Source organism: Calonectris borealis, chromosome 8, assembly GCF_964195595.1.
Source record: "Calonectris borealis chromosome 8, bCalBor7.hap1.2, whole genome shotgun sequence".
Taxonomy (NCBI): domain Eukaryota; kingdom Metazoa; phylum Chordata; class Aves; order Procellariiformes; family Procellariidae; genus Calonectris; species Calonectris borealis.
The window spans coordinates 19,985,534-20,010,813 of NC_134319.1; the positions used below are offsets into that span (position 1 = coordinate 19,985,534).

Genomic DNA, 25,280 nt, shown 5'->3' on the forward strand with positions numbered 1-25,280 from the left:
TTATTTTCAGACTTATAGCTAAAATGGAGCACACTAACAATGATGCAAGTAGTTCTTGTTTGGTTGGGTTTTTTAAATGTAAATGGAAACTGATCATAAATCACACAAAAATCCCTCAACAATCATTGTTTATTTCACAGCAAAAGCAGCTTTTCCATATACCAAAACATGCAAAGTATTAATCATCAATTACATTGAACAGAATTAAACTATAGTCTAAAGAACAGCTCCATTCCTAAGAAAGTGGAATACCAGTACAATTCCTGTCTAATAAAAGAGAGTTTCAGTAAAATGGAAGGGCTTTTTCAGAACCGGTGGGAAATCCATCCAAAGCTGTCTATCAATGGTAAAAAAAAAAAAGTCTGAATTTAGAGATGAATCAATATTCGGTTGCACAGAAAGCCTGAACATTCCTAGATTTAGTTCTGATTTGGGTATAAAGCATTACTGTCTTCAAGTAGATTTTAAAGTGGCATACAGTTGTTAGGGAAGATCAAATAAGAAGAGGAAAAAACCCCATATTTTATATTAACTCAGGAGGCATTTATAAGTTCTGGTCCTAAAAATTATTTCCCATTCTATAAGACCTAAATAATTTCAGTCCTGAGAACTGCTCACTCCTTTCCAGTGATTCAGGCACACAGTCTAGTTAGGGCAACTAATCAATGCGCATTCATCCATCCACATTCACCCCATTGCAAATATGTAATACGATGTTTTCAAAGCAAGCACATGGACAACTACTTTTGCTTATGTCCTACAACTTATCAGAACTTGACCCATACAATTTGCCTCCTCAAGCATCCAATGACTCATCCCAGTGAGCCTAGAAAAAATAAAAAAAAGCCTGACTTCTAGATAGATTTCTCTTCTCAACTTCAACCAGTCTCTTCTGCCTTTTTTCCCCATTACCCAAGAACTCTCACCCTGACAGAGGCAAATCTCTGCACGCGTTTTGAAAATTTTATCCTTCTCCTTTATTATGCTCTCAGATCTAAACAGCATTGAATAGCATTCAAATAGCTTGTTGAGTAATGAAAGGTCAGACATGCCTGTCTCGTCTCTCCCAATGTATTCTAAAGCTCTTCTGTTTTTAATTAAGAAATATCTTTGCTTCCACCTTGTACTTCTGGTTGTACTACAAGGGTTAAAATGAGAACAATTACATTTGCTAAGAGGGGGTATACATATCATTTAACTTAAGCTATCAAGTGGAATGCCTGAACTAAAGAATGTAGACTCCCCTGCAGTCAAGAGAAGCAAGATCAGCACTCCCCCACACCTTAGAGCAATCCTCAACAGCTTAGTTAGGGAGGTCCCTAACTTAATAGGCAATTAAAATCTCCCTTCTTAATTAACCCTCAAAGCATTTACATGTTAAATTCTACCAAAATGTTATGCTCTAATCTTTTTTAGATACAGCTAGCTGCTATGTTCAACCACTGAATGTACACATCTACAGGAATGAAAAGTTAATACAGCTACTTAAATATTTTGCATTTAACTCCTCCTAACACTCAACTCCTAGTTGGCCTCCAAATTGCTCTCTGAATTGCAAATCAAAGTGAAATGCTTCATCTGTTAAATGTGTATTTATTTGCCTGAATGAAAATGCAGTTAAATTTAAGACAGATTTCCAAGAAATTCAATCATATCATCTTACCTGCTCCAAAATTTATAATTGTTCCCTTCCACATTAGGAAAAGCAAACGGCTTTACAAAAAAGGGCTTTTAAATTTAAGCTGGTGACTTCTGGAGCATCTAGAATAGAATCCTTTCTTCAATTCGCTATATTCTAATTTCCCCTCAGTCTTCCCCCACCCACATGTTCAGAAGAGTTATCTTTTAGCCAAGCATTCACTTCACAACACAATATATGGGACCATCTCGTTCCACAGGAATACATTTTAGCATTGCAAAGCCATTACAAGATTAAAATGTTGGCAAATTCAGCACCTTCATTCTGATGGTGAACCCATTAGCTGAAATAGTACTTGTTCAAATCATCTCATTTAAGTTCCATGGGATGCTGGCTTCTGTGCTATTTTATTTCATACTTTTAATCAGCAACCTAATTCTCTGATTCTAAGTCTGCTGGAATCCGTTTTCCGAGTAGCCTCCTTCCCCTCCATGTTTGCGAAGATGAGTTTTGCAGCAGCGACAGAAGTAGAACTTCTGTGATCATCCATCTTTCTCACGTGTGTTATCAAACATACTGCAAATTTAAAAAGACTATTTCTCAGCTGTAGCTGCACAGCATTGCTATGATCAAGCCTGTGTGAAGGAACGCTAAGCCTTAAGCCTTCAACGAAGCCTTTAAAAAACTCTACAACCTGAAATTTTTAACCTTGCTGCAACTTAATTGTCATACACACCAATTATCAACTGCATTTTCCTTGCATAGAATCATACAGGTTGGAAAAGACCTCTAAGATCATCGTGTCCAACTGTCAACCCAACACCACCATGTCCACTAAACCATGTCCCTAAGGGCCTCACCTACACGTCTTTTAAATACTTCCAGGGATGGTGACTCCACCACTTCCCTGGGCAGCCTGTTCCAAGGCCTGACCACTCTTTCAGTAAAGAAATTTCTCCTAATGTCCAATCTAAACCTCCCTTGGCGCAACTTGAGGCCATTTCCTCTCGTCCTATCGCTAGTTACTTGGCAGAAAAGACCAACACCCACCTCACTACAACCTCCTTTCAGGTAGTTGTAGAGCGCGATGAGGTCTCCCCTCAGCCTCCTCTTCTCCAGACTAAACAATCCCAGTTCCCTCAGCCGCTCCTCATAAGACTTGTGCTCCAGGCCCTTCACCAGCCTCGTTGCCCTCCTCTGGACACACTCCAGCACCTCCATGTCCTTCTTGTAGCGAGGGGCCCAAAACTGAACACAGTGTTCGAGGTGCGGCCTCACCAGTGCCGAGTACAGGGGCACGATCACCTCCCTGCTCCTGCTGGCCACACTATTCCTGATACAGGCCAGGATGCCGTTGGCCTTCTTGGCCACCTGAGCACACTGCCGGCTCATGTTCAGCCGGCTGTCAACCAGCACCCCCAGGTCCTTTTCCTCTGGGCAGCTTTCCAGCCACTCTTCCCCAAGCCTGTAGCGTTGCCTGGGGTTGTTGTGACCGAAGTGCAGGACCCGGCACTTGGCCTTGTTGAACCTCATACAGTTGGCCTCGGCCCATCGATCCAGCCTGTCCAGGTCCCTCTGCAGAGCCTTCCTACCCTCCAGCAGATCAACACTCCCGCCCAACTTGGTGTCGTCTGCAGACTTACTGAGGGAGCACTCGATCCCCTCGTCCAGATCGTTGATAAAGATATTGAACAAGACCGGCCCCAGTACTGAGCCCTGGGGAACACTGCTCGTGACCGGCCGCCAACTGGATTTAACTCCGTTGACCACAACTCTCTGGGCTCGGCCGTCCAGCCAGTTTTTTACCCAGCGAAGAGTGTACCTGTCTAGGCTGTGAGCCGCCAGCTTCTCTAGGAGAATGCTGTGGAACTTTTGCATGTAACTTTTAATTTGACCTGGTTTACTTGAAAGTCTGCCTCGAGATACACAAAAATTCAGAACAGAATTTCGTACTGAGCATTTTTTTAATCTCATCTTCAAAGTGTTTAAAGGGGAGTTTAAAACACTAATGTTTTTCTTTGACTACCTATAAGTTGACAGTGCTATTTCAGTTCTCTTAGTGAATTGTTGTTGAAACAGCTACAGCACAAACTGGGCTCTAGAAGAAGAAAAGGTTATTTTGTAATAAATATTAGTCTTTGAAAGCCAAAAAGAGGTCATTAAACCTTCAGCTTCTAGTCTAAGAGGTCTATTCTAACTACTCCAGCATGCAAATCATTCAAGTATCTTACTTTCAAGTATTTAGTTCTTTTCACTTAAGCAATTTAAAAGTCTCAAATACAACTGCAGCAGGTTATCATTTACATATTTGAGCACTAGCCCCGTTGAGTCATCACTGGCATTTAGAACTGAGAATACATTCAAGTATCTGAAACATTGAATGCATTTTTTTCATGGGTTTAATCTTGTTTTAACACTCAAAAGACTCCAAGTGTCCCAGCCCCATGATACACAGAGTTTTAGTGGAAATGAAAGTCTCCTTTAAAAGATATCATTCCACACTCCAAGAGAACGCGTTTTGCCTACCCGACTTCTCCGAGATACAGGAAGTCCCAATGACGAGCCATTGTCTACATCTCCCATAAGGAAGTCTGAAACACTGCCAGAAAAACAAAGAATTGTGTTACTTCATTACTTTACCTCACCAAGCAATTTCAGATCACTGAGAACAAAAATTCAGATAGTGTTTCTAATATCCTTTAAAAGTTCTGCAAACGATTTTTAGAAAAAGTCTTATATTGCCTGCAATCTCTATACCATCACCGTTTTCCTTGTTTAAAAAAAAAAAACGGAACACCCAAACAAAGCAGTAAAATTGTTCTGGATGTCGTTAATTTAAATCAGTTTATCAGCTAATATTCATCCAAAAGAAAACTAAACTGTTTGTTGTTATTGTTGTTTAGGCTTAATTTGATTCAGCTCCACCGAGCTCTTTAAAAACTCCTTCTGGATTCCAACTTACACGTTTCCAAAGGTGAATGCCAATGTTTCAATGGAAGAAAATATTTCACTGAAGAGTTCTCTCTTGTTTTCTTCGTTAACTTCTTTGAAGTTCACCGCTTAGGAAAAAAAATGAAAACCAAAGGGTGAGAGGTGGGGTTAGTCAAGCAAGTTTACTAAGCCTAAAGACAAATTTTATATACAAAGTCTCCTACAGAACATGCAACATTATACTTTTCTGAACAATTGAAAAAACACAGTTTAAAGAAGATTAGAAAGGAAGTAAACACTAAAGAAATTAACACAATCCAGATGCTTCCCACAATGAAATCAGATTACTCTCTCACTTCCTATATCTTCCCATTTAAGAAGCAGCTTTGTGTAGGAATACGATGGTAATGCAAGGGGAGAAGAAAAACAGTCATTTACCAGCAAGAGTCAAATCACACAGCAGCAGCAACACCACAAAGCAGCTCACAAATGCAGTCAAGTATTGGAAAAGCTTTCTTTTCTGGGTAGAAATTTCAGAATTCAGAACAGCAGCAGTAGTTTATGGGGGTGCCCTCCCCAACTGTATGTGATCCTCTGTATGTATTCAGAACACAGGATTTCTGGCTTGAGTACAGACAAACAGAAAGCTATCAAAAGGTAGTATCCATTGCAAAACACTTTGATTATGAGCTCCATGGTCTGGCAAAAGCCCCTCAGTTTTGCCTGTTAAAAGTGGGGAAGAAACTCAGCATAACTATCATTGTTCCAAAATAGGAAAAGGAGCGTTCCTCTACAAACTAGATGGTTTAAACTGGTGATTAAGACAAGTATTTAGCCACTCAACACTGAGCCTTTAATATGCTTCCATTACAAACTGGAATAATGAGACAAGAAGAACGATTCATCCAGAGCTTCTATTAACAGCTACTAGACGGGGGGGAGGAGGGAGAAAGGAAAAGACAAAAAGCACAACCATTTTTGTCTATTTCCAACTTAACTCCTTAATCATTGTGACTGGGAAATTTTTTGTAGAGAAGTCGCGTACACTCCTTTGAGCCGAAGCTGAGCCCTCTGGATGGAAGTTTTCCCCATCTTAGAATTTCACATTAGTATTTATTTTTTAAAAGTTTAATTTTTTTAAGCAATGCAATATTCTTTATTATTTAGATGCCTAAGTTACAGTTACACTCATCTGTTTCAGAGATACTGCAATGACACACATACAGCTATTCACCCCTATTCATCACTTTTTGCAAGACCTGTGACAATGTTAGTTTATGTATCCTCCTTACATTTCAAGTACAAATATGGAAATAATGGACCACAATGACTTCTAGAAGTAGCAAAAATTAAATAATGTTAAAATTTTGCCCATTCTATACATATTTTCTTAGCAAATTGAAGTTAACAGACTTTAACCTTAAAACGTATTCAAACTTCCTGCCAGGTGCCTAAACACTAATGGGTAACAAACAAAGAAAGTACAGTAATCTGCTCCCCCATTAGACTTCCTTTGTGAAAGGAAAAGTTCTTAACGAGTAAATTAACACAGTTGAATCCATTCCTTTTTACACAGCATGCCGACAGGCCTGATCAACATTTTTATAACAACTATTTCTATACAAAGCTATTACAGAAAATACGTATTCTTCTCATGGGCTATGTTCACAATTACTTGCAGATCTGGAAGAATGTGTTGTAATAAGCCTACAGCCAAAAAAAAAATCGCCACATATTACAAAAATATTAACAGTCTCTGTTGCACAGTTCACTGCTAAATTAAGGCCTCTCCTACCTCTTCATTCTTCTACACTTCGTAATTACATTAAAAAATGCCTCTGGAACCTTTGTTTGAAATGAGACTCAATAAAGCTCCACAGATGGTAATTTTTTTTAACAACTTCGTAAACAGCAGTGGATTTCTTTATTTTTTTTAAATTCAGGTTAATTGAAAACCTCAGCTTTCCAGAGATAATGCTGCTTATAAGTCTAAACTTTGCATTCCAAATCATTAAGCAACACCAGTTACTACGAGATCTATTGATTACCAGCCACTAATGACTGGAAAAATCATTTGAGTGCCATAAACTGTTTCAAAATTAAAAGGAATCAACAAAAACTGTCTATACATTCAAAGCACTTACCACTGAAACATTTGTATACCCATTAGCTGCAGTGTCTTCAGAGAAGGAGCACTTCTTTCACTTTGCTAACGAGACATTAATATAGATAGCCTCTCCCTAAAGAAATGTCGCTGTTTCACTCTGCCTTCCTGTTCCAGGAAGAGTTTTGTTAAGCTCTACACTTTATATACCAGAGAAATCCTTTCTTTCCAGGATCCATCACAAATGGTATAACCAATCTCAAAATTTTCAGAATTACCACTTTTCTCAAAAAAGGTTAGTCCAAGCTCTTAGTAATTCAGTGGAATACAAACAGCTTTCTTCTAGCTTACTACCACTGGAATGCTGATGTACTTAACATCAACTTTAAACCATGCACGCTCTTTCCCCAGGACATCCTGACTGCACACAATAGCTACTAACAACAATGAACTATAGTAATCTTTCCATGTCTGGAAATGACAGCTATCTATCTATAGTTCTGCAGATTTCAAAGCAAGTATACAACTTAACAACGCTTTTAAGTAAGACTTCAGATGGCACATAATGACCTTTAAAGAAATCATATGATGGCAATATATTAAAATCAGGAATCCAGTACCTGAAATGCAAGCCTAGCTTGCATTAAAATGGATCCGTATTTCCTAAGTTAGCAAAGCTGTCTTCAAACTGAGGTGGGTTTGGCAACCTCATAAAAATTCTGCAAGACACTGCAAAGTTTCAACTCTTGGGTCATGCTATCAAAAGCTTTCTGAATCAAGCACAGAACAGGCTGAGGAACCAGCCATGGAAGTTCTGGAAGCCAGAATCCCAGAAGCTGAAGCAGAGCCTGAGGACATTTGAGCAATGCTTCTGAAACTATGAAGAGGCTGTCAGCTGTCAAGACCAAAGTGCAATCAGGGCCTTTAAAGGATGATGCTTAGACAGCTCACAGTGACCACAGCACAGCATACAAGCTTCTGCAATGCTCTCTTGTCCCCTTCCAGTCAAATCAAGACAGCAGAGCCCAGGAAACGCAGGGGACGCAGCCATGCCGGAGTCTGCAGGAGTTCACTTGCTTCCTCCTTCCCCCTCCCCATAGACAGGTGCAGGACTGACAGCAGCAAAGCTACCTTGCCAACTGTCTGCAGAGCCTGGGCAAGTCTAAACTACACCAGCTTGCAGAATTTACTCTTTGCAGGTCCATTTTCTTGCATCTAATAAACAGATACGGTAACACCACCATCTATTTCCTTAGACAGGAACACATCTTCAATCCCTACTTTACTAGCTGACTTTTAAGCAATAAGCAACTGGCTGACTTGTTGGAACTGAATACCTTTGCAACTAGTTTTCTGTCCTTAAACTCCCAACAATGCTTTCAAGAACCTTTCAGAACTATTTCAAAAACAAAACCAATACCCAAGCAAACAAAAAAACCAACCAAGACCAAAAACACTCCCTCTCTCAAAACAAAGACTTGTAATAAAAACATGCGTAAAAAAAATGAGGGGGGGAACCTGAGTAAAGAGCAGTAGTATGCAGACTGGAAAGAGGCAGAAGAGTATTCTCGGGATCTCACAGCTAGAGAGGATCAGGCTGCCCAGGCCCCACTGTTCTACGTTAAGTTCTCTGTGCCATATAATTTCACCAGCCTGTACTTACTACTGAGTTTGGCAGCTTCCCCAACTTAAGCTGGATGACAACAAGACAAGTTTGAGGAACTGTTTCCTACTCCCTCCATAATAAATTTTGCTCTGAATTTACATCACAGATACACCAACAAAATTTAAATACTGCGAGCAAGGTGAACTAACTTCACTTTGATGCAGAACTATTAGAAAAAAACATACCTATAAAGGGAATTTCTACAAGACAAGTGCAATTTTCTGCTTTAACAGGAATCTGCATTCATTCTAGTGATTCAGTTAAGTCAAAAGGTGCAATTTAGAGCAAAAGAACAGTACAAACTTGAAATCAGCATGGGGTCAGAAAAACCAGGTACTCTGGGGCCATCAACTATTTAAAGACACTGACTGGAAAAATAACAACTATGAGTATGATGGTGTGCCGGACTGGGAACTGACTTCCAGAAATAGGAGCCTAAGCAGGTTCCAGGCAAGATACTTCAGTAAGTCTCAATTCTTTCAGATCAAGTGAAGTGTCATTTAAAAGACACTCTTCACAAAGCACTCAAGTAAGCATGTATAAGTAGTAGAGTCCAAGCAAAGAGGCCCAGTGAACCACGTTATGTCCAAGATATAACCAGAGAAAACAAGGGTTTTTCCCCCCCTACATTTTCCTGCAACCTGAGTCTAAAATGGCAGAAGTCTGACATTATCTGTTCTGCCAAACATCATTCTCCGTAACAAGATTAAGATAACATGCTATAGCTAGTTTTTCCTTCAATCTGTCCAAAAGGAAAAGCAGAACTACACGCACATTCATATCATTCCCACAGAAGGACCTAAGAAATGGCTGAGAGGCTTGAAGGAGGTACACAAGCACTCTAATTTTTGCTAGCATTCAGAATATTCCCACTTGCAGTAATTTTAACGGGGTGGTCTGTCTGCACTGGACATTACATTTAAATCACAGTGCAACTTGTCATACTTACAAGAATACTTCACAAGCCAGAGTCACTGACAGTCACTGGTTCCAAAGTTATCGTAACTGATTTCATTAATAGCAAAGGCAGTCATTTGTTAAGATAATTTGCACCTATATGAATTTCCAAATACAAACTAGATTTGAAATCCTGGCATTAAGCAAAAATTCAAAAAGGTCCTTCTAGAACCTAAACCAGCTATGCTTCTATTTCTGAAGGTGGGGGGAGGAGGGGGTTGGGAAATCATGTGTAAATCCCAGCTTGTTTCTGTTTCATCCTCTCCTAAATAAACATCAGGAATTTTTCATGCCAGGTTAATCTTCTTCCTAGTCATAAATCTGACTACAGATACAGAGTGCTTCCACATCTTTTTATAGTTCTGTCCTGCAATGACAAGAAACAGATGAGTCAGATGAACTCCTTTCATAATGTCACATTAACACAGCCTGGGAAGACAGAGGAAAAAGGATACTGGCTCTGTCCTACCAGCTCCTCTCATTCTTGTAGCTTCCTGTTTATTCAAAAGTTACATTACTTCTCCTGAAACAACCACAGCTGAAACCTGTGAATGCATGTGTTACTGACAGGTCACTGTAAGCAAACTTAAGGTCTGCTCTGCTTACAATTCACCACAACTTGCTGTGTTTCTACTTCAACTTCCTCAGTTCCAGCAGTCATACACTTCAGTTTGAATACAAACAGGGAGTAGTATAATCCTCACACAAAAACCAGCTGTAACAACCAAACAGGTGCTAAAGAAAAACTGCCTTCACATATACCACAGGTTATGCTGGGCAGGAGGTAGGCCGTTTTCATACAGCAAAGGTTTTGCTGTTCTCAGAGAAGTAGGACCGAAGTACCGGTCGGAAAGAGCTGAAGCCCTGTAAATCCCCGTTTCCATCTCCAGACACATGAGGAATCCAATACATGGCCGAGCAAACACCGATAGGCGCTACTGAAGTCTTCACATGAAAGTACTTGTTTGTATCAAAGGCTACAAATATTGAGGCAGGACTGACCAAGACCACCTTCTTCAGTGTGATTCGGAGCTCCCTTTCCTGGGGAACTCTGTGAGGCCAGGCCACACAGCGCTGGATCACAGGAACGACAATTCGCCACAGAGCGAGTTTGTGTTTGCTTTAGCCAAAGAATAACCATACAGTTTACGCCAGCCTCTCCATTCTAGGTCCAGAACGTATGCTGCTTATGAGACAGATGAGTAACTCAATGAGAAATTGGTGAGAATGCTATGAACAGCAATTGCATGCCATAATCTTTTATTCTATCAGAAAACACTTTTTATCTATTTATTCAAGCAGGAAGAACACATTTGTATCAGATCAGCACTCTGCACCATGTCATCACTGTACTTTGGATCCTGTAGCAGAAGTCCTAAAGCTAGATTTTCAGTACTGTCAATCCATTGCCAATGAGAAAATTATTCAGAGTAATGTAACCAAGAGGGGGAGAAAGGTCAAAACTTGAGCTCAGTTCCAGCTCAAGGACAGAGACTGTAACAAAATCAACTCCTTTCATGCTTTTTTTCTTTGAGAGGTTTCTCATCATACAGGAGAATATTTAAGTAGTTCAAGTAAGCTATGGCTGAACACAGACTTTTCAGATGTACCTAAAGTACAGTCTTACAACTTGACCCACTTGAACACATTTGACAGAAAACTGGAAGACATGACTGTACTGCTTTTATTTCAAGTGGCATTCCTACAACAATAAAGAGTGCAGTTACTTTGAAAATTCTGTAATTATACAATATGCACAGTGCTTTCCTAACAGTAGTTTTTCTTTCCATTTAGAAAATAATGCAATCCCTCCATGACTGCTGTAGCTCCTCATAAACTCAATATATTAACAGTGAGTGAACTCTACAACTCAAATGTTAGTAGTTAGTTTATTTCAAGTGCTAACATATTAATTATATGAACTAAAATCTATTCAGGGGTAAAAAGCTAAAAAGTATTTGTGAATACTTGTATTGCCAAAAAAAGGCTTAGTACTAAAGTTATTTTTTCTGCTCACTATCAAGAGCAATGAATGAATCCTAAAATAACTACTCAAAGAACAGCTACTCATCAAACCAGGCAGAAACAGACACATATAAGAAAATGTACGAAACACCAATGCATCTGCCCAGGGTTCTGTGCTATTGAAACTGTATGATGGAACAGTGTGCACTGAGAAAAGAAATACGTATGGCGTCAGATTCAGAAGGCTGCAAGTACTCTGGAGGAATGGATTATGTAATTCAACAAAGTGCTTCATTCCCCTCTTCAGAAGTAGAAGTGAAGGAGGGAGAACACATAAATCTAGATCTGAAAAACTGGTTCAGCACTAGAACTACAGAAAGTGACCTTGGACTTATGATGGACTTTAAATCAAACACAAAAATTGACAAAAAGACCAACATAATTATGGAATCACTCAACAATGTTACCGTGTGAGACAAGGAAAGTAATTCTACTGCTTTACTCTGTAATGGTAAACTTGGACAGTATAGACAGTGATCAATTTGGGGCACTGCATATCAAGAACAACCTTGATAAACTATGTAGTCCAGAGAGGATAGATATTATTGCAATAGTTTTTGGAAACATGATTTAGCAAAGGTTGATGTAATTTGATTTATTTGCATACCTTAAGTCAGTTCTCCTCAACATTTCTTAAATTAAAGAAAGAACAGCTGAACATTGTCCTGTGTCCACTGAAATTAGGGAGGAGTGGAAGACACACAATAATCTTACCATAGCACTTAAGCACAGAAACAGCTTGCCTAAGGTGGATGTAGAATTATGTTCACTAAACATTTAACCTGTTCTCATGTGTAAATATCTGATTACCATCGTACATGTGTACTTAACTCTTCCCGAGATCAACAAGACAAACAGCAACCTCTCAGGGATACCCTCTGCATTTCTACTGTTATGTACAATTTTCTAAAGCAAGTTCAGAAGTTGCAGAGTTGTAATCCTGTGATCATGTCAAATACCAGGGATAGATCTATAGGAAACTCTACATGTAGCAGGAAGAAAATGCAAAGTGGGCTGCTAGTACCTGCCAAGACCAAAGAAACTGGCAAAACTATATATCAACAGAAAGAATCCATAAGAAGCTTGGAAGAATCCAAGATACAGGAATCAGGCAGCTAAACATGTTAGCATTTTAACTGATACTCCTACTTCACTGAATCAGCAGTATACGTTCAGACATACTAAGACAATTAGGAAACAAGGGGAAAAACCCTAGAACAAGGGAAAAACTAAATTATGCATCTCTGAAGGAGGATGTTCCACATGATTTAACCCAGGCAAAAGGTGGAGATTTAACCCTACTCAAAGCATTCTCCATGCCACATGGAAGAAACTGTACTGGATCCACAGTAATATACTGGACTTACTCCAGAGTAGGGAGAGTTGCAGTCAAAGGCTACACAGAGAACAGCTATGGCTTATGGGGCTGGAGCAATTGTGTACTTCACCCTTTGCCTTCGTCTGACACGCAGAGAACTGCGGCAGCAAAGGCCAGCAATAGAAAGTATTAACATATACGTCTGCAAGGCTTTTTTTGTTGCTATTGACACCTTTACCATGCTTATGATCTGTGGAATTTATAACTAAGTGTTAGGCCACTCAGATTTGGATTGCTCATTTAGGTATTTCTTCACTTGATATAAATACACCACCATCCCTACAAGCAGAGATTTTTGGCAAATCTCTAAGTGGATAAACGCGAGGTTTATTATTCTGCGATACACAGGTAAAGAAAAGCTCAAGATCAAAGGCTTATGCTTTTGGAATTCAGTAGAATTGCAGCTAGCTTCCTATAAGCAGAATTTTACTACATCAACAGGAGAACAAGCTATTTAATATTACTTTTCACTTAGAGAAGGTATTTTTAAACAAGTGTTAGCGTATTACTCTTAAAAAAACCCCCTGTTTCTTCTGTATACATAGGATCCTATCTATAACTCCAAGCCAGAGTCAATTGGAGTTGACTCTCCAATTAGTGACTTGACACCAATTACAATTTTCCAAGAATATGAAAGGTAGTAATTCCTTACCTTTTACTTTTGCAATAACTGTTCCTGCAGCACTAAGAATATCAACTGAGTTTAGGGTCTGATGTTTATTTATCACTGCTTTTAAAACACGTAGCAACTCCCCCAGGCGTTCGTGTACTACCTGATGCAGGCCATCTTGATTTTCTGAAAAAAAGTAAAGGAGAAACTACATTAAAACAGTGAATTAAGGCTCAATTACAATTACAAACCACTTTGATGGTATTCAGCTGCACGGTAGTGTAGGCCACATGGAAGCTGGGCCTGTTTAGAACAAAGAAATTGTTAAAAAAAAAGAGTTATACTAGTATTTGCCAACAGTTTACTTGCAATGTTGTATGCTGTTTACATTTCTCTGAAAAAGTCAAACAAGTATACTTAAAAAAAACCTCTACACCAATACCCTAAGGTTTCTGAATTACACCATCTTTTTCTCATGTCATTTCACTAACCACCATTTTGATAATTACATATATTCAAAAAAGAGTATCAACAAAAGCAGATTTGGATTACTCATTGGATATTTCTTCACCTGATACAAATTCAACACCATTTCTGTATATTCATAGAATTAAACAAAAATTTTTGGCAAATGTTGGCTAGCTTTTAACTCAAGTGTCAGTCAAATCTTAAGCATCTTCAGACACTTAAAATCTACAAAGGTCTGAATTTAAGCATGTCAGTCCTGATAAAGAACTTGAACACCTAAATTATTTTGTGGAATTAGGCCTAATCAGAAAAATTTTCAAACAAGCACACAGGGCAATGGATTTTACAGCATATGCCTCTTGTTATGCGTCCCTAAATCCCGTCCCCCCACCTTATTTTAAAAAAAAAAACCAGTTCTTGTTGCCTACATGGCACAGGTTAAACCACAAGCTCTTCCGTTCTGTTACAGAAGAGGTGCTGGTGCACGGAATTAGTGTTTCACATGCACTAGAGTGCTGCGTTGCAAGTTGTGGTAAAAAGCTTTCAAATTCAGGAAAGTCTAGCTTATGAAAAAGAAAAAGAGGATCTAATACAAGCTGACTCACTTCCCCATTGAGCAAAAAGGAATGGCAATTCTGTGTTGTCTGTGGCCATGATAACAAACAGGTCAATACAGACAATTACAGTACAGTTCAAATTGATCCAGTGTTACTCAGAGAACAGTTTCAAATCTAAGCCATTTTGTTCTGGCTACAAGACATTATATTTAGGCTAGAGGCACCTAAATTTTTCTGAGGAATCAACAAAATACAACATGACACATCAGTACAATATATCACTACTGTCAGGTGGGTAGGAAGGGGGACTACATACAAATTACATGCAATTGTATAAAGTGCAAAAGCAAGCCTTTTAAGGACCACTGTGCTTCAGGCTTTATCTCCCTAGATGTCAAGTACCAGGAGATTTTTTTCAACTCAGACTAGCTTACACATGGTCAAAGGAAAAACCTTGACTCAGGAAGTGGACTAAGGCAAAAAACTTATCTACCATTCACCAGCACTTTGCGTGTTTTTTCCTGCTGGAGGGGAGCTCTATCCGTAACAGGACACACAGAAGTCTAGGAAAACTCATCTTACACAGCAGTAAATTAAGAAAGCTCTTTAATAAATGTAATTTATTAAAGAAACTTATTAAAGAAACATAGTTGTGGCTTTATCTTCATTTACATGTATACATAGTGGTTTTTAACTGAGGACTCAAACACAGCAAAGGCAAAAAAATGTCAAGAGGCTGGTACTAAATATGGCTATGATTCAGTACATACACATTAGTACCAGCCATAGTTTATGACAAACACACATTGATCTAAAGGCATACTATAGCTCAGAGTTTGGAACTTAATGGGGAAAGCAATCCAGGCTTGAAGCAGTTTCCATGCAAGCAACAATAGCGGAAGCTGGGACCTTGGATAAGAGATGATTTATAGGGGATATGAAAGAATATTAGAAAATCATGAAAGGCATGAAAATAGTGGGTAGAATCAATCGCTTACCAATGTCTTTCAGTTAAATATAACACACATGATTAAACAGAGCAAGCAGGAGCCAGATTCAAAACAGATTCTTCACGTAAAAGACCTGTGTAATTTCTTGCCAAAACACAGCATCGACACAAGAAGTTTACATGGAAACAAAGAGAGACTGGACAAGTTCTTCTAAGTTTTCCCTGTGGGTTACTAATGAGACAATAAATGCCTTACCGGGTCAGGCCATGGGTCCAGCTAGCCTGTGCCTGACACAGCAGTGGGCGATGCTGCTTAGGAGACTAGACAAGACTGGCTGCTTTCTGCAGTCCAGTCCCCCAGCACCCGCAACTGCTCCACCACAGTTGTTCCTATGCACTTCAGTAACTGCTTACAGACCTGCTGTCTTTGAATTCATTTAATTCCTTTTGAACCTGCCTCCACAACTTCTTTTCACTCAACTACTCTACTTTCTAGTTTACAGAACTACTAAGCATTGTACTAAAACAAACAATGTAACATGCAACAGCTCAAGAACTCCCCTAGGCAGAAAGCGTTCAGCAGATACGTCCAACTTACCATTTTTATTTTTCTCTAGCTATTCCGTTTTGGCAGTCTTTGGAGCTCAGACACTGAGTTAGATACAGCTTTAGTCTAAGCCAGCATGGCCATTGCCACCTTCTAACACTTCAAGAAATTCTATAGCTGTCAAAATGAAACCAGATAATTGTAATGGTCCCTTTGGGCTTTAATCCATCAAAACCTCAATTGTACTCCATCAATGCAAGAATAAATGCTGTTGGGAGTACTGGGCAGCTCCAGGCAAAGGCAATGGGGAAAAGGAAAGACAGCAGAGTGTACTGACGCCCACAAACCGAAGTGAATCAGACAACATACAAAATATATACGAAAATTATAGTAACACGTTATTTTCAGGAAATAGGATATTAGATAGCTAATTCCAGTTAGTAATTCCACTTAGTTCATTAAGGAACATGTCTAGTGTGTAGACTTAAGTTTTTAAATACTTAAGAAGGATGTAGTTTATGGATGTCATGTCTCATCTCTTCTTACAAACCTCCAGAGGCAGACAAATATTCCACAATCCTTCATTGGGACTAATGATTATATTGGCGGGACTGGGACAGATAGGCTTTTATAGAGGTATTTGAAGGCTTTATGCCACAAACCTTCCCCATCAGCTGTCTCTGAATAACCAGAATATATGCAGTCCTCACATGAAGGGGGTGAATATTGTGGTCAGCTGACTAGAGATAATCTGCACAAGTGCACCATTTGACCAGAACTGCATCTCTTGCCTAGCCAAGATGAAGGTGTCCCTGCCTTCTAATGCACAGATGTCCACTTCTGGCTAGAGAGAGAAGAGTTCCTAATCCTATTCCTGTGATCAGGAATACCCGTGCACATCTCCCATAACTAGGTCCTTTTGGCAACATGGCAGGTAGACTTTTGGACCCCTAATAAGTAGGGGAGGGGAAACAAGGCAGGGAAGCCACCAAACCAATCTAAAGATTACTCCCAGTTTGAGAGTCCTCAAGAAGGAGTACATCACAGGCATACGACAGACTGCATGAATTATTCTGGGGAGTTCAGTGTGACCCACAACTACAGGCTTGTCATTACAGGATAAAACAGCCTGTTGAGGTTCCTTACATGTTAGGTGAAGGCAAAAAAAAATTCGTACAGAAGACTAATTAAAGCATATCTGATCCCAAAATGCAGTTTCTTAGTATTAAGATTTGATAATATCTTACCAGACCAACAGAGTTGGGGAAGAAAGCAAAATAAGTGGGAGGGGGAAGAGAGAAGAAAAAAAAAAAAAAAACTTAAGGGACACAAGCCTCTTCAAGTCTGAAACAGAAGCAGTAAGCTTCAAAGGGAAGTGCAAGTTGAAAACAACTGCTGAGTTGAATTAGATGTTTATCATACCATCCAGGAGAACACTATCACTAAAATAATGCATTCAAGCATGAGATTAGTTATTTGTAGTCTCAAAAGCAAAGGTCTAGCTACACCCAACTGAGATTTCTTTGTATTCCATCTCTGTATTATTTGTTTACAAATTATCTGAAACATTGTTTCTGCGCCTCCAGAAGACAAAAGGTCTGTGACACAAGTAGTGTTTGGGGAGGGGTGGGGGCAGAAGCCATCGGGAACCACAACTACACTGCATTCAGCAACTGATATTCACCAAACAGACACCAAAACAGATTTCCTGTTCAGGACAGACTTATAAACCTCAGGTAGTAAAACAATCTAAATATGCCAGATTAACAGAAACACAGTTTTAATACTAAGGGGTCAGAAAATGGCTAAGAGACCAAAACAACTGTAGAGCAAATACTGTTTACAGTGAAAAGAATGCATAAGGAAATGTGTCTCCAACAAGTTCCTGCAGCAGTTCAATCTGACTTCAGCAGTCACGAAAATTAATACTTACTTTCAGTTTTTCTTCTGTCCCTTGTCTCACTGTACACATTCATTTATCTACGTGAAGTCAAGCAGGAAATTCCTCCACCAATGGATGCTATATCAGGTTTAAAAATCTTTTTAAAGCTTAATAACACTAATTGCAATACTGTAGAAGACTAGTTAGCACCCGGGACCAGAGGACTGCGACTGCCAGTGATCCTGCAGCTCAGAGGACCTCTCTGGGCACATGAGTTCAGCTGTTTGCTTAGGTGACTAGTTTCATGGAATCTCCTGGAAGAATCAGTCAGTCCTCTACCCTCCAAAAGAAAAAACACAGAGCTCAAAACTAGAAAAAAAAACAAACCATGGCTTGGAGAGAGCTTAGTAACCTATCTGCGAATCTTCTTTCATTGGGGTTTAAACTGTCATTTACATTAGTTGAAAACAAGCTCTTCCAAAATGTAAAGGCAACCACACGAAAGCATACTCTGCAGGAGAAGTGGAGAAAGAAGAATAGGGTGAAAAAGCGAGTATTCAAAACTGACAAACCTAATGCACAAGAATAATATAACAAAGCAGCTGGGAAGCCGGTCAGTGTTAGCCAAGCCATCTCAGTAGCACACTGTTGTCATTAGCATCCCACTCCTCGGTGGTTTCGGTCACCACATTTTACAACCACTTATCCATCCTTTATGTAAAAACAGCATAAGCTACCTATTTTCTAATTTTAGGTATTTCTCAACAGGAAACCTTTGTTTAGTAAATATTACCAAGCAATAATGGCCTTACAGCTACGGATTCTGTTCCTGCAAAACAAACTAAAATTTGCTCATCAGGCTTGTCAGCACCAGTCACCCTCCCTGCCAAGTCAGGGCTGGTCACAATACATGCAGTTGGGAAAGGCACTGCTGTGTCAGTTGGCTGGTATTCTTTTGTCTGACCTGATTTATTGTTGGCCCAAACATTTCTGAAGCTGTTTATTTCAACAAATGTTTGCCAGTACAAGTTTAAATACAGACTAATGTACAGTTTTTCCCCTCCATGGCCATCGCATATCCTACATTGCTGTTCAAACCCATACAGAAGATGCATGCGCCATTCTGCTTACCTAGAACATTAACACTTTCTAACAGTGGAAGACTCTCTCTCTACTACCCAATTTCCACCAGGCATAAGAGAAGGGGAACCACTAATACAACTATTGTTTTGCTGTGACTAAAAGTCTGTTTAGAACTCAAGTTGGTCATGTTGATGAAAAGGAAAGATAGAGTATCCAACTAGATAAACCAACTGAGAAGTAACACATCCGTGAAAAATTCCTGAAGCCAGATTACATATGAGACTTTCAAAGCAAATATTCTAATTCACACCATCTAGTAAGGTCCTGCTTTCCATAAGAAGCTTTTTACAAGTAGAAAGATGTGATTATTTACTTCATGCATTCAATAGCTTTCAAGAACGTTACACACAGTGAAAGATACTATCAGTGTGGAACAACCTGCCATACTCTCTAGAGCCACAAGTTTATATACATAGACCAGTCTTTTGACTATGGGGGGCAATATCTATAAAGTCACCTCACTTGTTGTGAAAATCTTACTATAAACAAGGTAATTTGTATTTTTGCACAAATAGTTTATCCATTTACCCTCACAAATACAATTAAATGCCTTGTCTTTGTTAAGTGTCTACCATGAACTAACTTGCTCACTCTATGGATGTTACCACTAGTTTAAGAAGATGAAAAAATGCAACTGGATGAGAACACTTAAGTGCCAGTTGTGTACAAAGCTACCAGGACATAGCCAGCGGCAGACACTAACCATCACCCTCACTAGGTCTAGCCTCCATTTTGAGTACTCCCTTTGTAAATTGCTGCTTTCCTGGGATCAGCTGTGGAGTGTGTACTTCAGTTCCCCTTTTACTTCCACTGAAATATAGGAGCCCCAGTTGCTGGCTTTAAGTACTGCTTTGCACCTTCTGCATAAATCCCAATCTCCCTTAGGAGAAAGGGAGAAGCCAGACAGTCTTGCAGGGTGGTGGCAAGAACAAGCACACAAACTGGGAAGCAGTTTCCCAATATCTGGATCCAGAACTTTTTATTAAAGTTTCATCTTATGGAATGCGAACAGTCAGCTCCTCATCGCTTTTGATCTTGGAAGGATTCAGAAGAAATAAGTTTGAGTAACCAACATTTCAATCTGCAACACTAACATCTTGGCTAAAAGACTATCAACTCTTATTTACTAATAACCTCATTTTTGGCATTAAGGTAAATTACAACCTGTTACCATTATGTTACACAGAAGGATTACATGGTATCAAGTAGTTATGCCACCTAGGTCGGGGGGGGGGGAAAAGTCAGCATTGGAATGAAGCTGATCCAAAGTAAAACAAATTTAAACTAAAATCATGTTACTATCATCTTCATCAACATCCATATTGTGTACTAGGAAACTGTCAGCACTCAGTTCTGAACCTGATCCAGACTATGAGACTTCCCAGTGAGCATCACAGAGTAGACAAAACAATCATACAACAATGAACTGTGTGGAAATCACCTAATTCCTACATCTCAGTTTGGGAAACAGTCCCAGATTAACCCATCATTTTATTTTTGCCCTCCTCCCCCTATCAGCCCCATTCTAACATGATTAACAGCTGCCATATTTGTCTGGTTTGACAGAGGTCACTATCACACTCAAAACACAACAAGAACTAATCAAACACAAATGAAAGCATGTTTTACATTTCCGTTTGACCATAATAAAGTTGACCCACGTGACTGTTGTCTAGTCTCAAGGAAGCTTTTGTAAGGCAATAAACATATGGGTTAGACAGGATTTTCATCGATTGTACAGATATAAAATGACCAAAACCTTTTTTTCTTTAATGGTAGTGTAGATATTTTATTTGTTGGTGGCCACAGTTCAGGAGTGATGAGAAAACAGCAGTCTTAGCTATCATATTTCTTCCTCTATTTGGCTGTATAAACATGCTACAGATGTAAGGAATGAAACATTTTAATTCACTGAAAAAACAAAAACTCAAAGAATTTCTGGAAGAATTTATTGTTGCAAAATCTCTAAGTAGGCACTACTGAAGTCATCTTTCAACCCTGTGTTGCAATGCAGAATTAGAAGCTACCTACCCATCCCTATGTCAAGAAACATTGTATTTGAAGCTTTCAAAATAGCAAAATAGCCAGTCCTAGCTTTTGTGTTAATCAGTATCATGGCAACCCTTGTTGTCATGGCATCATTAAAAGACACTACACCAAATTCATAATCTTTGGCAACATGTGCTCCAAAATCCACTGCAACCCATGTTTTAATCACATTATATTGCAGCAAAAGTGACAATTTATGGAAAATAAACAGTTAAGCAATTATTTCAATGAAAAAAATCTAAGGACGTGAAGTTCAATTAGGGGTTTGGGTTACTGTTTTTATGCCTTTCTTTTCCTCATTCTTACATTTGACATAAAAGCATTGAAGTTTGGGAGTTTGGGTTTTTTTGGTTTGTTGTGGGTTTTTTGTGTTTTTTTTTTTTAAAAAAAAAAAAAGAAGAATAATATACAGATCCAATTCAGTTAGAATACATGGGAATTTCCTGCAAATAGCTTGTTGAATACAGTATATTGAAAGTAGCAATATTTGATTTCATTTATTATATGCAAATAATGTTTTTGTAATACAAAAAAGGATTTAACATTTGCAAGTCAGTTGCCTATTTACTGCTAAACTACTAAATTTGATCTTAAAATTACGTTGCACGAATTTAGGTTAAAATTAAAAAGCACCTGGTATTTACATTTTTTTGATATTTTAAGGGTGAAAGTTCTCTCTTGACTTTTTGAAATAAACAGGGTGAAAGTGGAGGCTTTCAATTTTTGCAGAAAAATTGCTCTTGGATAAAACACAGAACTATCCCCCACTAGTCCAGCCTTCCACGTAAGATTTCTAGCATGATGAGCTTTTGTTTTGTAGCACAAACATCCAAACAGCCCTTTTAGATTTGTCATTTGCTATCAGGGATTGGCCAAAATACGTCAGTCTATCCATTTAGATCGACCATTAACCATGCTGACTAGCATCTGATGTGACTTTAAGCTGTGGTGATTTTTGTTTGTTTGTTTTTAAACTGGGCTAACATTCCTACCCCATTTTTATTATGGACCAACTCTGTACTTCTGAAAAGTCAAAGCTTATATAAGTAGTCCTTCTTGCCTATGTAAACAGGGCAAACCAAGACCAGATTCATTTTCAGAAATGAAAGTTATAAAAATCAAGATGTCTTAAAAAACCTTTTCAAAAAGTCAAGAAAATAGATAGTATACATGCAAAATACATCAGAATAATCAAAATCTTGTAATTCTGCCTACACTGAAAGCAGTTAAATATTTTCATTATGTTGGTTTGCCAACTGACATCAGTAGAACAGTTGTTACTTCACATTCATTTCACATTTAAATTCATAGATGAACTCCCCATTTGTGTATGTGGGGAAGCCTTTCGGAAAAAACCTACCACAATGCAGCTTTTCATTAATCTATTTCAATATGCTGTACGCTACATTCCTTCAACTTTTGTATTCTACTAGCCTTGAGATTCCAGTCAACTAACCTAGATGTGTTCAGCCATGCAGTTTAATCTTTAGAATACATTAATCTTTTATTAACCCAAAATTTAAAGACCAGAAACCAGTAATGAAAATTGCTGGAGTTTCCTTATTTACCTGTTTCTGACAAATCAGAGTGAACACACTACATGGCCATTTTAGCCACTGTTCATATCATTTCCCTGAGTCTTCCAGAAGTTTAAGAATAAAACTAGGTGAGGATAATGCTTCAGCACTTTCAGAACACATTTTAAGTTAGAATTGTAAGTTGTCAAGTGGACATAAGACTATATTCTTTATGATGAATACATTTGCAATAAGCCTGATCAGTCACATTTCACTAGAAAGTCGTATCTATCAGGATTAGCAACTATACTTTAGTAGTATGCTTCTTATTTCTTATTCAAGGGCATTTCGCTAAAACTTAGTAAAGTAGTCCCTGGACTGAACAGCTGCCAATGGAAGACACTTAAAATAAAATGAGAAAACTTCTATGCTTTAACAACTATGTTCCTTACATATTAGTTCAAGTTCTGAAAACATATGAAGTAATACTCAACTCAACTTTCACACCACAAATTTCTGAAAAAAGAACAAGTCAGAAAAGGAAAGACTATTCCCAGAGGGTTGATCTTATCATATCAAACTGGCACACAGAAGGCATAGTATGAAAGTTTTGTTTTATTCATTCAAAAGAAAATAAATTTAACCTTTGCTAACCCACATCAAGAGATTATAAAAAAAATACTTAACCTTTAACTCATTTTACTTTTAATCTAAAATACTATTTGTTCTACATGACTGTTCCTTCCACTTTTCGCCTAAGTCACTGATTGAGCGAAGAAGCTATTTGATTGCTGCCAGCCCACCTAGTTTTCAAAAGACCACACAAAGCCAGGATTACGAGATTATATGGTGTCAAACAAGAGGTGCATTACTTTGTGCATTTCTTTTAAAGGATCTTTTAAACACAGTTATGGACTGCTGTGGGATGTGATAGCACTCCCTTTCTGTTTTGTTGATTAAAAGAAAAAAGTTATCAAAATCAACTTAGGGATTCAAATCACTAAAGCAGCAGCCAGTACCATTAGTTGTCTAGAAAACTGGTGAACATAAAGGATTAATTATTTGAAGTTCCAGCTTTAAAGTCCTGCTGAAACAACCACCCAAGAGAGTAAAGCCTGACTATATAACTTGCACAGGTGACACAGAGTGATGAGCCATTTGAATGCTCAAGAGGAAATACTTCCCACTTCCTAGACTCAGAAACAGTCAACACCCTCTGCAATACAACCTTTTGGTATCAGATATTTCACACTAAACATCTTTGACAATTTCGTATGAAGAGAAAACACTGCAACACTGTCACTATAGCAGTAACTGATGTCACACTGGCACTTGCATGCCCCAAAAGACAACAGTAACCCACTGCACAGCTCATTAGGCATTTTTAATGGAGTAGTATTTCTTCACAAATACCTTGCAATAGAAAGGTGAAAAAGACAAACCACAGAATCTGTTTGCTTTATGGTTCCAGATTTACACAGCTGTTTCCCCCTAGTACTACTGAAGCTGTCATTCCAGCTAGTCAATCTAAATTAAAAAAAAAACAACCAAAGGATGTGCAGGCCAGTAAAAGCTACAGAATGTGAAAATTGTAATAGAAACAGGCAGAACTTGGTCAACTACATATCTGAATAGTAGTCCCATGCATTTAATTTTTCATCCAATGGCATGCAGCATTTGATGTTGTATAACAAGCTTCTCTCATTATTAAGAATCCGATTTATTTATATACGCTCCAGACCTATTGTTTTCTTTCCAAATTAAGCTCTCTGCCACCTTCTCTAAAATCTCGTATCTAGTCATCAGCTGAAGCCAGTTACAGCTAGAAAGAGTTCTCCATTCCTTGATGAATTTGCTTGCTTGTTCTTAACACAAGGGCTTAAACATGAACACCAGAGAGCATTTCATTTGACCACTCTGCAATCTTAATCCTACTATTAGCTTCCCCTTCTTTACCACTGGCTTAAACTATTTATCACGGTCACTTTCTCAAGGCCCTTCACAAACTGTCTTCACTCAATTATCACAATTCATGTATGCTACTAAGCTTTCAGATAAACAATTTGCACCTTATCAAATGAAGCACAAAACATATAGGACTATCCCTCCAAAAAGCTGCCTCCTTCAACTGCTCTTCTGCTGGCAGCGATTAACTAACTTGTGCACTGAGACCACAGCCCATTTTGTTGACAAATACTGTTCTGTTTCTCTGCACCTCCACTTCAGTGATTCCAGTAAACATTTTTTTCCACTTGTTGTCAGCATTGAAAAGCTTCTGGACAGACTTTTTAGTTTCATAGTTGTGGTAGCATCTAGAACAAAGTACCTTATATACCCTATATACAATCAATGAGTGAAAAAAAAAATCCCCAGGAAAAAAAAAAACACCACAAAAATGCAAAATAACTTAAGCATCCTAGTAAATACATTCGTATCACTGTCAACACTAAAACATAGGAATAGGAATTTGTGAACATTGAGCAGTCTTTAAGCTAATGCTTCAGGAATTCTCTGTCCATAACTATTTCAGCAACATCTGATCTCACAAATAGAGCTAAGAATATACTGTAGTCCAAAAGTAGAACATCAACTGAGATGTTAAATTTGTTCACAATACAGAGCCCTAAACCGATCACACCTGCATGAACTGGAAAAAATTCAATACAATGCTCAGAGAAGAGCACCCTTTGGAAATCCTGTGCTACAAAACTGAAATTTGGCCCAAAATCCTGAAGATGTCAAAACCTCATGTTGAAAAGGCATGGGGCAAGAGAGAGGACACACTTGTGCTTTAACTCCACCGTACAAATACACTTCCTGCAAATTCTTGATCTGCAAACCTGCAATTCATTTTAATC

At 38.5% G+C, this 25,280-nt stretch overlaps 1 protein-coding gene across 4 annotated transcripts in view; it reads right to left on the reverse strand.

Annotated features, from left to right (window-relative positions):
* Window positions 1-25,280, reverse strand: part of ARHGAP29 (Rho GTPase activating protein 29) — a 55,131-nt gene that overhangs the window by 16,154 nt on the left and 13,697 nt on the right. For all 4 annotated transcript variants that reach the window (XM_075156332.1, XM_075156333.1, XM_075156334.1 and 1 more), the window contains exons 3-5: window positions 13,353-13,496; window positions 4,602-4,698; window positions 4,166-4,238 (exon numbers count right to left, since the gene is read on the reverse strand). In XM_075156332.1, the coding sequence (XP_075012433.1) occupies window positions 4,166-4,238; window positions 4,602-4,698; window positions 13,353-13,496 (314 nt within the window). The remainder of the gene's footprint in view (window positions 1-4,165; window positions 4,239-4,601; window positions 4,699-13,352; window positions 13,497-25,280) is intronic.